This window comes from Hippopotamus amphibius, chromosome 2 (genome assembly GCF_030028045.1).
Source record: "Hippopotamus amphibius kiboko isolate mHipAmp2 chromosome 2, mHipAmp2.hap2, whole genome shotgun sequence".
Classification (NCBI taxonomy): Eukaryota; Metazoa; Chordata; class Mammalia; order Artiodactyla; family Hippopotamidae; genus Hippopotamus; species Hippopotamus amphibius.
Window position 1 is genome coordinate 177038324 of NC_080187.1, and position 11667 is coordinate 177049990.

Below are 11667 nucleotides of genomic sequence, written 5' to 3' on the forward strand. Positions count from 1 at the left end.
CCCCATCCAGGTGTCTAATATGCTAGGTATACCACTGCATGGAGTAATTTCAAGTAGTCTAGAAATCTGTATAAAAGGCAAATATTATCTGCAAGCTGAATAAATAGAACTCACATGGTATGCATAACCACACAATATGTGTGATTACACATATTACTACATAGATGTCTGTAGAACTTAAACTGAACACTGCCGTGTCCTTATTTGACCTCAGCTTACTCTTTACTAGAGGTAGGAACAAGTACAAATTATTTAGAATGCTTTAAAGGTTTTGCACAATATCTTTCAGTCTCCATCCCCACCCCTAACCTCCCAGCAACCTGACCACATGGGTGTATTCAAACCCTCATTAACATTCTCCTGTCCATGAGGAAGTGCTCTTTTTCTGCCTGATTTGTTCTTTCCCAACTTCTTTACAAACTACTACTTATTCATCAAGATCTAATTCAAATGACCCTCTTTAGGGAACTCTCTCTTGAGATATCATGCTCTGCTTAATTGTTCCCTTTGTTATGCTCTAAGAGCTTCTGTTTATATCTGCATTTCAGTATTGCTCATGTAATTGTTAGCGTTGAGATGGTTAAACAATAAACTCTGAGCAAGAGAAAATTTTTACTTTTACAGGAAAAATAAGTGTATTTCTCCACAATAGGAGAACAATCTTCATCCTGGTCCCTGCATCACTTTGTGTCTATAGTAAACACACTAGAATGGCCTTATGATTCCTTCCTCCTTACTATGCATGTCATTGTATAATTCCCTCCTCTTGAGTTCAGGCCCAACTGTGACTTGCTTCTAACAGCAGAATATGGCAAAGGTGATGGGCTATCTCTCACATGATTATGTTACATTATATGGCAAAAGTGAATGGATTTTGCAGATGTAGTTAAGGACCCTGGTCCCTAATTAGCTGACTCTGAGTTAATCAAAAGCAGTATTGTGCTGGGTGGGCTGACCTGAAAGAGGGCCTGGAGGTCAGAGACTCTCTCTCTGGCACTGGATGTAAGAACCAAGCTGCAATGAATTCTACAGCCTCACGGAAATGAACTCTGCCAGCAACTGAGGAGGCCTGGAAGCAGATCCTTCCCCAGTTAAGCCACCAGGAGAGAACATGGCCCTGCTTATACCTTGATTTCAGCCTTGTGAGATGAGACCCCAAGCAGAGAACCTAGCAAACCTGTGTCTGGACTTCTGACCTGGAGAAACTGTGATAATAAATAGAGGCTGTTTTAAGCTGCTAATTTGTTATACAGCAATGGCAAACGAATACAGTAGGGTTTTGCACATAAAATCTCTGACTCAAACTGGCTTAATGGGCAAAGAAAGTGATCCTCTCATGTGACAGGAAGTCCGGAAGTACTTCAGACTTCAATTTGGTTTGTTCGGAGGCTCAATTTTGTCAGCAAAGACCCAGAGTCTCTGCCTCTCACCACTGTGCTATCCTAAGTCATAGCGGATCCTCGGGGTTGCAAGGTGGCTCCAGCAGTCACAAGAGTCACACTCAAGATAAAAATAAGGTGTTAATTCATATGCATTTTCATGAAGAGTGAGGAAACTTCCCAGAAGCTCCTCAGCAGACTTTCCTTCAGGTCTCATTGTCCAGGATCACACATCCATTCCAAATCAGTCACTGACCAGGAGAAAAGAATCACCTCAGATGGGTTCCATCCAACCTGGCTGCCCTCTGGGACAAATGGGTGTGTGAGGCAGCTAGCTACTTGAAGTAAAGTGGAGTTCTATTTAGGAGGAAAGGGGAGAAAGGAACAGCATGCCCACCACAAGTCCCAATCAAAGAGTTACTCTACAAAAAAAGACATGTATAAAACCTGTGGCCCATCAGTCCAGCACTGGCAGAATGAATTATGCCAGAACATCTAAAAGATGGAGGCAGAAAGGAGATGGGCAAAAACAAACTATTGCTATCAGCAAAGCACATCTGTGGAACATTTTAACAAAAGGTAATGAAGACATTTAAAGTATTAAGAACTGGCACAAAGACTGAGATTGCTCTGTAATAACTGATAAGAAATGGAGACAATGAAGTAACAACCTGGCAACCAGCAAGAACATTGTAGGAGACATAAAAGATGAACAAAACAAATGCTAGAAGAATAGAAATACACACCAGACACACTGCCTAAGGGTTTTATCAGTTCAATAGAGAGAATTGGAAATTAGTACCAAAACTGTCTCCATGTATCATTGACAGTATGTGGTTATCCATAATTTAATTAAATAGTAATTTGCATATAATTATCATTACTCTATGGGCTTGAGTCCTAAGTTTAATAACTCCTCATGGTATGGTTATTGATAATTTATGTTAAAATATTAGAGGCATAAAAAGAAAATTATGTGTAATTATGCTTTTAATGAATTGCCTTAATTGAAAAAAATGAAATTATAAAAATATTGAAACCTTGGAAAACCCAAGACATACAGAACCTGCCCTCCCTTAAACAGTAGGTAAAATATATGTATCTAATAATCACATTCAACACCTTATATTTACATATATGTCAATAATATCTAAAAACAAAGCTGGAAACATAAATTAATTTTTAAAATTAAAGATCTGTGGAATCGTCTGCAAAAATCTTTGAGAAATAAATCTTAACTAGGATATCTTTTTATGTTTCTGAGCATGTTGGCTGCTCTCTTGAGTATATAGGCAGGAATGTAAGTGAGTAAATTACGGGGCAAGGAAGGAGGGAAGGGGGTCTAGAGAGAAGTAAAGTTACTTCTGACTTTTGCCTGGTGCCCCTTCCAGTAAATGATTAATGGTACCCAGTGACCCACTAGCCCCCTGATCTGCCATTGTTCCTATTACCCTCAGGAAATGCTGACTGACAGGGATGCAGAAGAGAGAAGTAAAACAAGGTGAACTGAAGGCAGCTTCTTTCCATAAGCAATGAGGCTCATCGCCTTTTTTGTCACTATTATCTTTCTGAAGGTGTTACTGGCTGTAGACCTCAAAGTCTACACAATTCCCTGATCTCACCACAGCCTGACGACCAGGCGCGGACCAACTCATGAGTTTTCTAGGACAGTATGGAGTTTGGGGACGAAGGGTATTACTTTGTCCTCTTACACAGTGGAGAGGGAGAGAAATAGAAAAAAGAGACTAAGAGGAAAAAGAGGGCTGCGTCCAGGGTCAAACCAGCTTTTCAGCTTCGCACTGCGGGTCCCTAGCCAGGCCGGCGTGGGCCCTGCTAAGCGTGTGGCCGGCGTGTCGATGGCTGCCGGCGCCTCGCGGGGTTCTCATACCAGAACAGGCAGCCCCGCCTGGCGCGGGCGGGACGCGGGTGCCGACAGCCGAGGGGCGCGCCGCGAACGCCAGAGGGTGCGAGCGCCTCGAGCCCCAGCGCGATGGCGTCCACCCGACCGCGAAGGAAAGCTGGTCGCGCGGTGGATGCGGCCCGCAAGCCCTGCGGGACGGCGGGGCTCCGCCTCGCCCGCGAGCTGCCGGCCTCCGCTGCCGGCGCGCACGCCCTTCCATTTTCATCCGCCCCGGAGCCCCACCCTCAGCTGCGCTGAGAGGGTGACCTCAACGCCCGGCCGGGGTCGGAGGGCATTCTCAGCTCCGCTCCCTGCTAGCGGCCCCAAAGCCGCTCGAAGCCGGAGGCCTGCGGGGAGGCGGCGGCCGCATCTTTCGAAAGGAGCGCCCGGAGGGCCAGGCCTGGGGGCGGCCCGCAGGCGGGCGCCGCGCTCCAGCACCCGGCCGCCTCGCAACAATGGCCCGAGGGGCTGCGGCCGCGGCCGCGGCCGCGGGCGCGGAAGAGCAGGGGCGCCGGAGCGCTGGAAGCCCCGCCCCTCGGCCGGCTCCCTGACAACGCGGGCCCGGCAGCGCCGCCTGCTCCCCGCCCCTCAGCGCCCCGCACCAGGCGGGGCCGGGGCCAGAGCGCCGCCGCCGCCGCCGCCGCCGCCGCCGCCGCTGCCGCTGCCGCCGCCGCTGCCGCCGCAGCCGCAGCTCTGCAAAGAGGGGCCCGGGGCCGGGCCGGGGCGCCCTCCCTCCCACCTTCTCCCGCCGCTATGAGCCAGGGAAGTCCGGGGGACTGGGCCCCCCTCGACCCCACCCCCGGACCCCCAGCGCCCCCCAACCCCTTCGTGCATGAGTTACATCTCTCCCGCCTCCAGAGGGTTAAGGTAAGCTGTGGGCGGGGGGCGTCGGGAGGACTCGCGGGGATAGAAAAAGGAGGCCTTTTAGGTACATGCGGGGGTGGGAATCCGGAAAGGAGGTGGGTGAGAGGCTAGCGGGGTGGGAGTCAGGGAGTGCGCACGTGGGGGCGGCGGGGCGTGGGCGAGCAGTCCTGGAGAGGGCGCGGGCTTGGGCGATAGAGGAGCTGAAGGTGTGTGAGAATTGACTAGGTGAGGATGGAGGACTGCAGGGGACCCAGGGGTAGGGGAGATGGAGGACACTGAAGACTGCGGATTACATCCTGCGGAGGCCGGTGAGCAAGGATGGAGTTGGAGGCTGCGGATAGCGGGGTTGGGGGTAGGGGCGTGCCGAGTGCTTGTATGAGGCTCTGACTTGGAAGAGGTTTCTGGGCCCGGAGCCTGCACCCCCTGTGCCCTTCCGACAACCCCTCTTTCCACTGCCCCCCTCCCCCCCCACGCACTGCAGCACCTCCTGGTGGAGGTTGGGGGAGGGAGGTAGAAAAGGGGGTTGGCTACAGGAAGTGGAGGGCCGCACCGGCCTGGGAAGGCTCGGGAGTGGTGTGAGAAGGGAGTGTCCTAGGTTTCTGTTGCGTTCACCTCCCCTGAGGCCTCTCCTGGGGCTCGGTTTCTTTACCTGCACTCTCCCCAGGGCAGCCCGTGGAGTCACCCTGGCTCCTGGCAACCCCTACCCTGTGGAGTAGGGCCAAGCTCTTTTCTCCCCCTGTCCCCCAGTACCGGGGGCGTGCTGCTGGGCAGAACTAGAGACTGGCCTGGGTCTGAGAAGTGGACCTCTCTGTGTGTGCGAACCCTCTGCCTCCCAGGCCCAAAGCAGAGTGAACTATGCACCTGGTTTCTGTTGCACATAGGAGCTATTTATGGAAGGGGATGGGGGGAGGAGGAGCTATCTCTAGCCTACTCTACATCGAGCACAGTGCTGGGCGCTTTCACACCAGTTATCCTTGAATCCACTGAACAGTCTCTCAATTTTGTTGGTGTGGTGGGGACCACCTGAAAAACACAAAAGTAAGACCCCTGATCCCATTAATCTTTTATCCTTTCCCCCATTGATATCTTCATCCCACCTTGGATTCCAATCCCATTTCCTGTTCTCACACTACTTGTCACCCGATCTACAGGGGTGATGGCCCTCTGCTCCTGGGTCCATCCTCGTGGGAGAGGGGAAGCCTGGAGGGAGCATCTCACAGCCCTGAAGTGGCCTTCTCTCCCACCCTCTGCAGTTCTGCCTCCTAGGGGCACTGCTGGCCCCCATCCGAGTGCTTCTGGCCTTTATCGTCCTCTTTCTCCTCTGGCCCTTTGCCTGGCTGCAAGTAGCTGGTCTTACTGAGGAGCAGCTTCAGGAGCCGATTACAGGATGGAGAAAGTAAGTGAGGGAGCAGCCCCCAGAGACCCAGCTTCTCATCTCACTTCCCTGCTACCCATTCTGCTCCCTCTTTAAGAAGAGGAGGAGGGAGGGTTCTGAAGTTCTCCTGCCGAGCCTGGGTAGGTGAGATGAGTCAGCCAAGCTCAGGCCCTCGTACCCAGGATCTCCGCTCTAAATGATACACCCTGTTATGTCCCAAAGTAACCAGAGACTTTAGCTCCTTTGCCAGGTAATAGAGGGCAAAAGAAGGGCACTTGCTTTCCTGGGTGTCTGAGCCTGGGGGTGAGTGAAGGTGAGGATGGCCGCCTCCACTGATGCCCAGCCTTGCCCTTCAGGACTGTGTGCCACAATGGGGTGCTGGGCCTCAGCCGCCTGCTCTTTTTCCTGCTGGGTTTCCTCCGGATTCGAGTTCGGGGCCAGCGGGCCTCTCGCCTTCAAGCTCCCGTCCTGGTTGCTGCCCCTCACTCTACTTTCTTTGACCCCATTGTTCTGCTGCCCTGTGACCTGCCCAAGGTTGTGTCTCGAGCTGAGAATCTTTCTGTTCCTGTCATTGGAGGTGAGCAGTTAAAAGGAGTGAAGGGGAGAGATGACCACTCTGGGCAAAAAACACAGGAATCAGAGACACTCTGGAGAGAAGGGGCCCCAAGGAGGGAGGGAGAAATTGGAAGGAATATTGACTCATGCTGGCAAATGAAATGCAAATCAACATCATTTCTGAAGCAGCCTCTTAGACTTTGAGCTCTGTGCTTAGAACAGAGCCTGGAGCTCTGGTCATTTCCCTAAAAGGACAATATACCGTGAAAGGAGGGTCCCCAGGGCAAAGAGGTAACTGGGAAGCATCTCCTACTGTTGAGGAAGAGGAGGCTGCTGGTGTTACTGCCCCTGGGTAAGAACCAAGTGACTCTTTGTATCCCCTCTGGACCCCAGCCCTTCTTCGCTTCAACCAAGCCATCCTAGTATCCAGGCATGACCCGGCTTCTCGGCGCAGAGTGGTAGAGGAGGTCCGAAGGCGGGCCACCTCAGGAGGCAAGTGGCCCCAGGTGGGTAAAGGGTCTTCAGACCTCCTTACCTTTTATGTGCTCCCGAAGAGGCTTCTCTTCCCGCTCCTTCCTTCTGCCCACCTCATTCTGGTCCCATGATTTTTTTTCCCCAGGTACTATTCTTTCCCGAGGGCACCTGCTCCAACAAGAAGGCTTTGCTTAAATTCAAACCAGGTGAATAAAACAGCAGTGAATGTAGGAAAAAGGAGCCCCACATTTGGGGAGGGACTCTGGAATAACCCAAGAAGTGGAGGGGTTGGTGGAGGGAGGAGGACAGGGAACCTCCTAGCTGACACGGAAAAGTCTCCAGAAGCCAGAGAAAATTATCAATGAAATGGAGCAAGGCCACATCGCATCACAGAGCTGATCCAGACCCCTGTACTTCATGCCCTCTAGCTACCTCCATGGACTAACCTCTGCTGGGGGCGGGGTGGGGGTGGAAATGGGATTTAGGAGCCTTCATCGCAGGGGTGCCTGTGCAGCCTGTCCTCATCCGCTACCCCAACAGTCTGGTAAGTCTTAGTGCGAGAGGGGGGGAGGGGGAGCACAAGTCCACCCTGAATGGGAATCCGTGAAAACTGCTAGTGCCACCATGGGATGTGCATGTGGGGGTGGGGCTGGGTCAGGATCAGGGCCTCTGCTCAGAAAGGATTGGCCAGTTCCAGGGGAGAAAAGTCACGCCTTTTCCCCTCACCTCTGCTTCTCACATAGGACACCACCAGCTGGGCGTGGAGGGGCCCTGGCGTGTGAGTAGTGGTGTTCCTGGGGTGAGGGTGGGGAGCAGGGTCCGTCAGAATTCCCGGCGTGTCTTCCACCTTCCAGACGAGGTGAATGGCCCTTCATCCTGGGACTGAGAGAACTCCAGAGAAGGGGATGCCCTATCCCTGTTTTGTTCTGATCTCCTAATATAATCTGGAAGTGCCTTTAGCTATCCCACCTAATCATTCCTGCTGTGATTATGGTGACTTTTGATTTACTTTCCTACCTTTTCTCCCTCAATTGGGTACACCACCAGGCTTGCCTTCTCCCAGTTACTCAAACCCCTTGCCTGCACTTCTTCCTCTGGCATACCCCTGCAGCACTCTCTCTCTTATCCTACCACCTTTCTGGCCCCCCTTTCTCCCAGCTGCAAACTCGTACAGCTGACTGTGTGGCTAGTAGTTTATTTTTATATCGGTGGGCAGAACTTTGCACTCCTGTCCTTGGGGTAGGGAGAGCGCATAGTTAGAGATTGGTGAGCATCTGCGGTCTCTTTTTTTCTTAGACTCAAAGTCCTCTGGCTCACAGCCTCTCAGCCCTGCAGTATTGTGGATGTGGAGGTATGACCCCCCACAGGTGGGGTGGGAGAATGGGTACCTGCTGACCTTGGAAGCTTTGGGGAAAGAGGGTAGAAGGGGTCACCCCCAGCTTTGAGGTCCTGATGAGAAGTCCGTATATTTGTATGTTTCAGTTCCTCCCTGTGTACCACCCCAGCCTGGAGGAGAGCAGGGACCCCACCCTCTATGCCAACAACGTCCAGAGGGTTATGGCACAGTGAGTGTCCCACGGGGTATTTCCTAGAGCAGATATACAGGGCGGAGGAACCACAGGAAGGGGAGGAGGGCTGAGGTTTTGAGGCAAAAATTGGGAATAGGGGGTGGAGCTAGGGCAGGGGGAAGGGCTGTTGGACAGCTGAGGTGGGGGAGGGGAAAGTGAAAGGGGCCCAATCTCCTCTCCCTAGTCAGCACGCCCGAATCAGTAATGAAGCCTCGGAGTCCTCATTCCCCCTGCATTCCATCCCTCTTCATCCTGTAGGGCCCTGGGCATTCCAGCCACCGAGTGTGAGTTTGTAGGGAGCTTGCCTGTGATTGTGGTGGGCCGGCTGAAGGTGGCATTGGAACCACAGCTCTGGGAACTGGGGAAGGTTCTTCGGAAGGCTGGGTAAGTGACCTTGAAGATGAGGGTATATGGGCAAAGAGAAAAAGAAGAAGAAGAAAAAGGAAAATGGGTAGGAGGAAGAAAAGTCTTAAAAAAGAAAAAAAAGTGGGAAGATAAGGAATTTTTTAAAAGATAATGGGGCAAAGGGAAGGAGGAAAAAAAAGAAAGATATGTAATAACCCCATGACAAAAGTAGGAATGGCTCTCCAGGGACTATGAGTCAGAGTACATCTGAGAAAAACACCAGATGTACCCATGCTGGGAGAATTCTTGGGGCTGGGGCCAGGGTCCTGCTGGCTGGTCCAGAAGGAAACCAAGTCAGCTCTGCACCTTCAACAATTCCCTTATAGGCTGTCCCCTGGCTGTGTGGACACTGGGGCAGAGCCAGGCCGGAGTCAAATGATCAGCCAGGAAGAGTTTGCCAAGCAGCTCCAGCTCTCTGACTCCCAGATGGTGGCTAGTGCCTTCAGCTACTTCCAGCAGGTAAACGGACTGGGGTGCTCAAGATTTAAGTGCAGCGCCAGAGGGGCCGTGTGGATGGCCGGTTTGGAGTCTGGGCTGGATGTTCTAACAGCTGTTGGTAGACACCTTCTGAGGTCTGCTGGGGGGTTCATTTTTTTATAGAGTTTTATAGAGTGTCCAGTGCATTGACGAGCAGTGTTTCAGTCGTGAGGAAGAACAATCGCGAAATAATGGTCAGTGAGGTCCATAAATTTCTGAGGCACTTTAGAGATTGGCCGAGATGGGGATCATGTGACCTTGTGGGGCATTGGGGAAGGGTTCGGTGGGGAGGATTAGAGGAGACAGCGTTGGACAGGTCAGACAGTTAAAAGAGTTTGAGACCCAGAAGTAGCTGTAATACTTGGGCAGATTTTTAAAAAATATTCCAGAGCTTCTCTGGGAGATTCCTGAACTTTCTCAGGAATCTTGGTGAGTCATGTATTTCCTGGGACTTAACCAGGTTGTCCTGTCGCATTATAATAACCCCATTCATAATGTTTATGAACAACTCCCAGTGGTCCCAAGGAGTTCTTTTTGACCTAAGAGGCAGCCCGTGGTTTCCAACATCCTCTGAAGGGACAGAGAGTGACCCAGGTGTGCTGATTTCCTTAGACTGGGGCAGACTGTCCCTGAAAGGAGCTTCCCATCATAGCCTGTAGCAGAACAGAACCAAAACCCAGGTGCCCCGTTCCCCCATAGATCTGAGGATACAGCAGGTATCCTCGGGGTGCTATTTTTGGTAAGAAATTATGCCAGTGGCCTCCTTTTAGTTTGTTGGACCAGTTCTCCCACATAGGCCAAGTCAGAAGAGAACCAGTTTTTCCAGCTTGGGGTCCAGAATGCCCTGATAGTATATCAGAAACTTGATGGTAACTTCAACATACCTGAGGGATTCCATCATTCTTAGGAGACCCCTTCATAGGAGAGCTTGGTCACCCGGTGACTTGGGGAGTATAGCGTGTGCAAACCCATGCCCTGAGAGAACTATCAGAGATCCCGGAGAGTTCAGGGCTCACAGTTCTGAGGGAAGTGGACACAGGGGTCACCCCCATGACCGCTGAGAAGAGGGAGGAGCCGAGATCCAGAGCAGCAAGGAGAGCGCGGGGTTGGTCCCTGTGATTATGTTCTCTTCCACTCTCCAGGATGCCAGTGGTTTGGTGGACTTCCGAGACGTGGCCCTTGCGTTGGCAGCTCTGGATGGGGGCAGGAGCCTGGAGGAGCTGACTTGCCTGGCGTTTGAGGTATCAGGAAGTTGTGGGGGTGGGGGGCACACGGTGGCTGTGCTCACCCCACCCAGAGGCCTGTGCCGTGTGCTGTTCCCAGGAGCTTCTGCATAGTCGGTGCTTGGTGTCCACCCTAGTGCCACTCTTTCTGAACCACAGAGCCCCAGCATCTCTGCTGAGGCCTCCCTGGGAACAGGAAGAAGGCAGAAGCTGTGACAATTATATTCAGAAAGGGCCCAGCAGGGCAGGAGGCCTGGGCTTCCCACTCTCGGAAGGGGAGGCGCCTATCAGACAGATGTGCAGGGCCGTGGCACAAGGAGAGAGCTTGACCGGCGTCCCTTTTCCTCCCAGCTGTTTGCCCAGGAGGAAGAGGAGCAGGCCGAGGGGCCCAGCCGCCTGCTGTACAAAGATGGCTTCAGCACCATCCTGCACCTGCTGCTGGGCTCGCCCCGCCCTGCCGCCAGGACTTTGCATGCCGAGCTGTGCCAGGCAGGAGCCCGCCAGGGCCTCTCCCTCTGTGAGTCACCACCTCCAGGCCTTGTGTGGGCACTCGGGGCACCACCAGCACTGAGCTGGGAGGGAACGGGGCTGGAGGCCAGCTCGGGGGATCAGGATGTCCGAGAGGCGTGGCTGGGAGGAAGCAGCGGGGGAGGCAGAGGATGTCAACTTGGATTTGAGACAGTGAGGCTGAGGTGAGAGGAACAGGACACACCAGTTCTGAGAAAAGAGTCGGGCGCCTCCTCCTCTCCTCCTTAGGTCTTTACTTTCCCATCTCGCTCTTAACATCCAGGTGAGTTCCAGGACTTCTCCCTGCACCACCCGCTCCACGGGAAGCTCTTCAGCACCTACCTGCGCCCCTCCCAGACACCAAACGCCTCCTCCCCAGGCAGCGCCCCCGCTCTGGCCAACGGGACTGTGCAGGCCCCCAAGCAGAAGGGCGACTGAGCGCTTCGACCTCCCCAGCTTGCACCCACGCACAGACTCAGGGCAGCGCCAGGGGCTAACCCTGGGCCTCCCTCAAGCCCATCTCTGTCCTGCTTGACTTTTTGTTATTGTTGTTGGTTTTTTTAAGTTGGTTTTCATTTTTCGTTTGTTTGGTTTTATTTTGTAAGAAACTATTTTATATATAAATATATATCTATATCTATTTAAAAAAAACGAAGCTCAATCACATTGATGGTATAATTAGCCGGGAAGGAAAGGGAGTAATGGTTGCAGGCCACCCATGGGAAGACCCTGGAGGTTCCCAAGGTTAGTCCTCTTGGCCACGGGCAGATGAGTCCTCACTTCCAGATGAACGGATCATGCGAATCTCATATCCTCCCTCCTGTTGTCATACCCTGTAACAGGCCTCCTCACCAACCTCTTTTCAGCCTATTCCCTCCTGTTCTGTCCTCATTAGAGACTAAAAAATAGCTAAGTACCATTCCCTATTTAATAATCCTAC

The 11667-nt window shown here is 52.6% G+C and overlaps 1 protein-coding gene across 1 annotated transcript; it reads left to right on the top strand.

The window, feature by feature from the left end:
• The first annotated feature begins 3936 nt into the window (after window positions 1–3936).
• On the top strand, window positions 3937–11378 carry LPCAT4 (lysophosphatidylcholine acyltransferase 4). Its single transcript, XM_057725023.1, has 14 exons — window positions 3937–4146; window positions 5397–5539; window positions 5875–6095; window positions 6467–6579; window positions 6693–6753; window positions 7033–7091; window positions 7291–7325; window positions 7844–7898; window positions 8030–8112; window positions 8374–8499; window positions 8847–8979; window positions 10140–10238; window positions 10572–10737; window positions 11011–11378. The coding sequence occupies exons 1-14, from the start codon at window positions 4033–4035 to the stop codon at window positions 11163–11165; spliced, it is 1563 nt and encodes a 520-aa protein (XP_057581006.1). The 5' UTR covers window positions 3937–4032; the 3' UTR covers window positions 11166–11378.
• The last annotated feature ends 289 nt before the right edge of the window (window positions 11379–11667 follow it).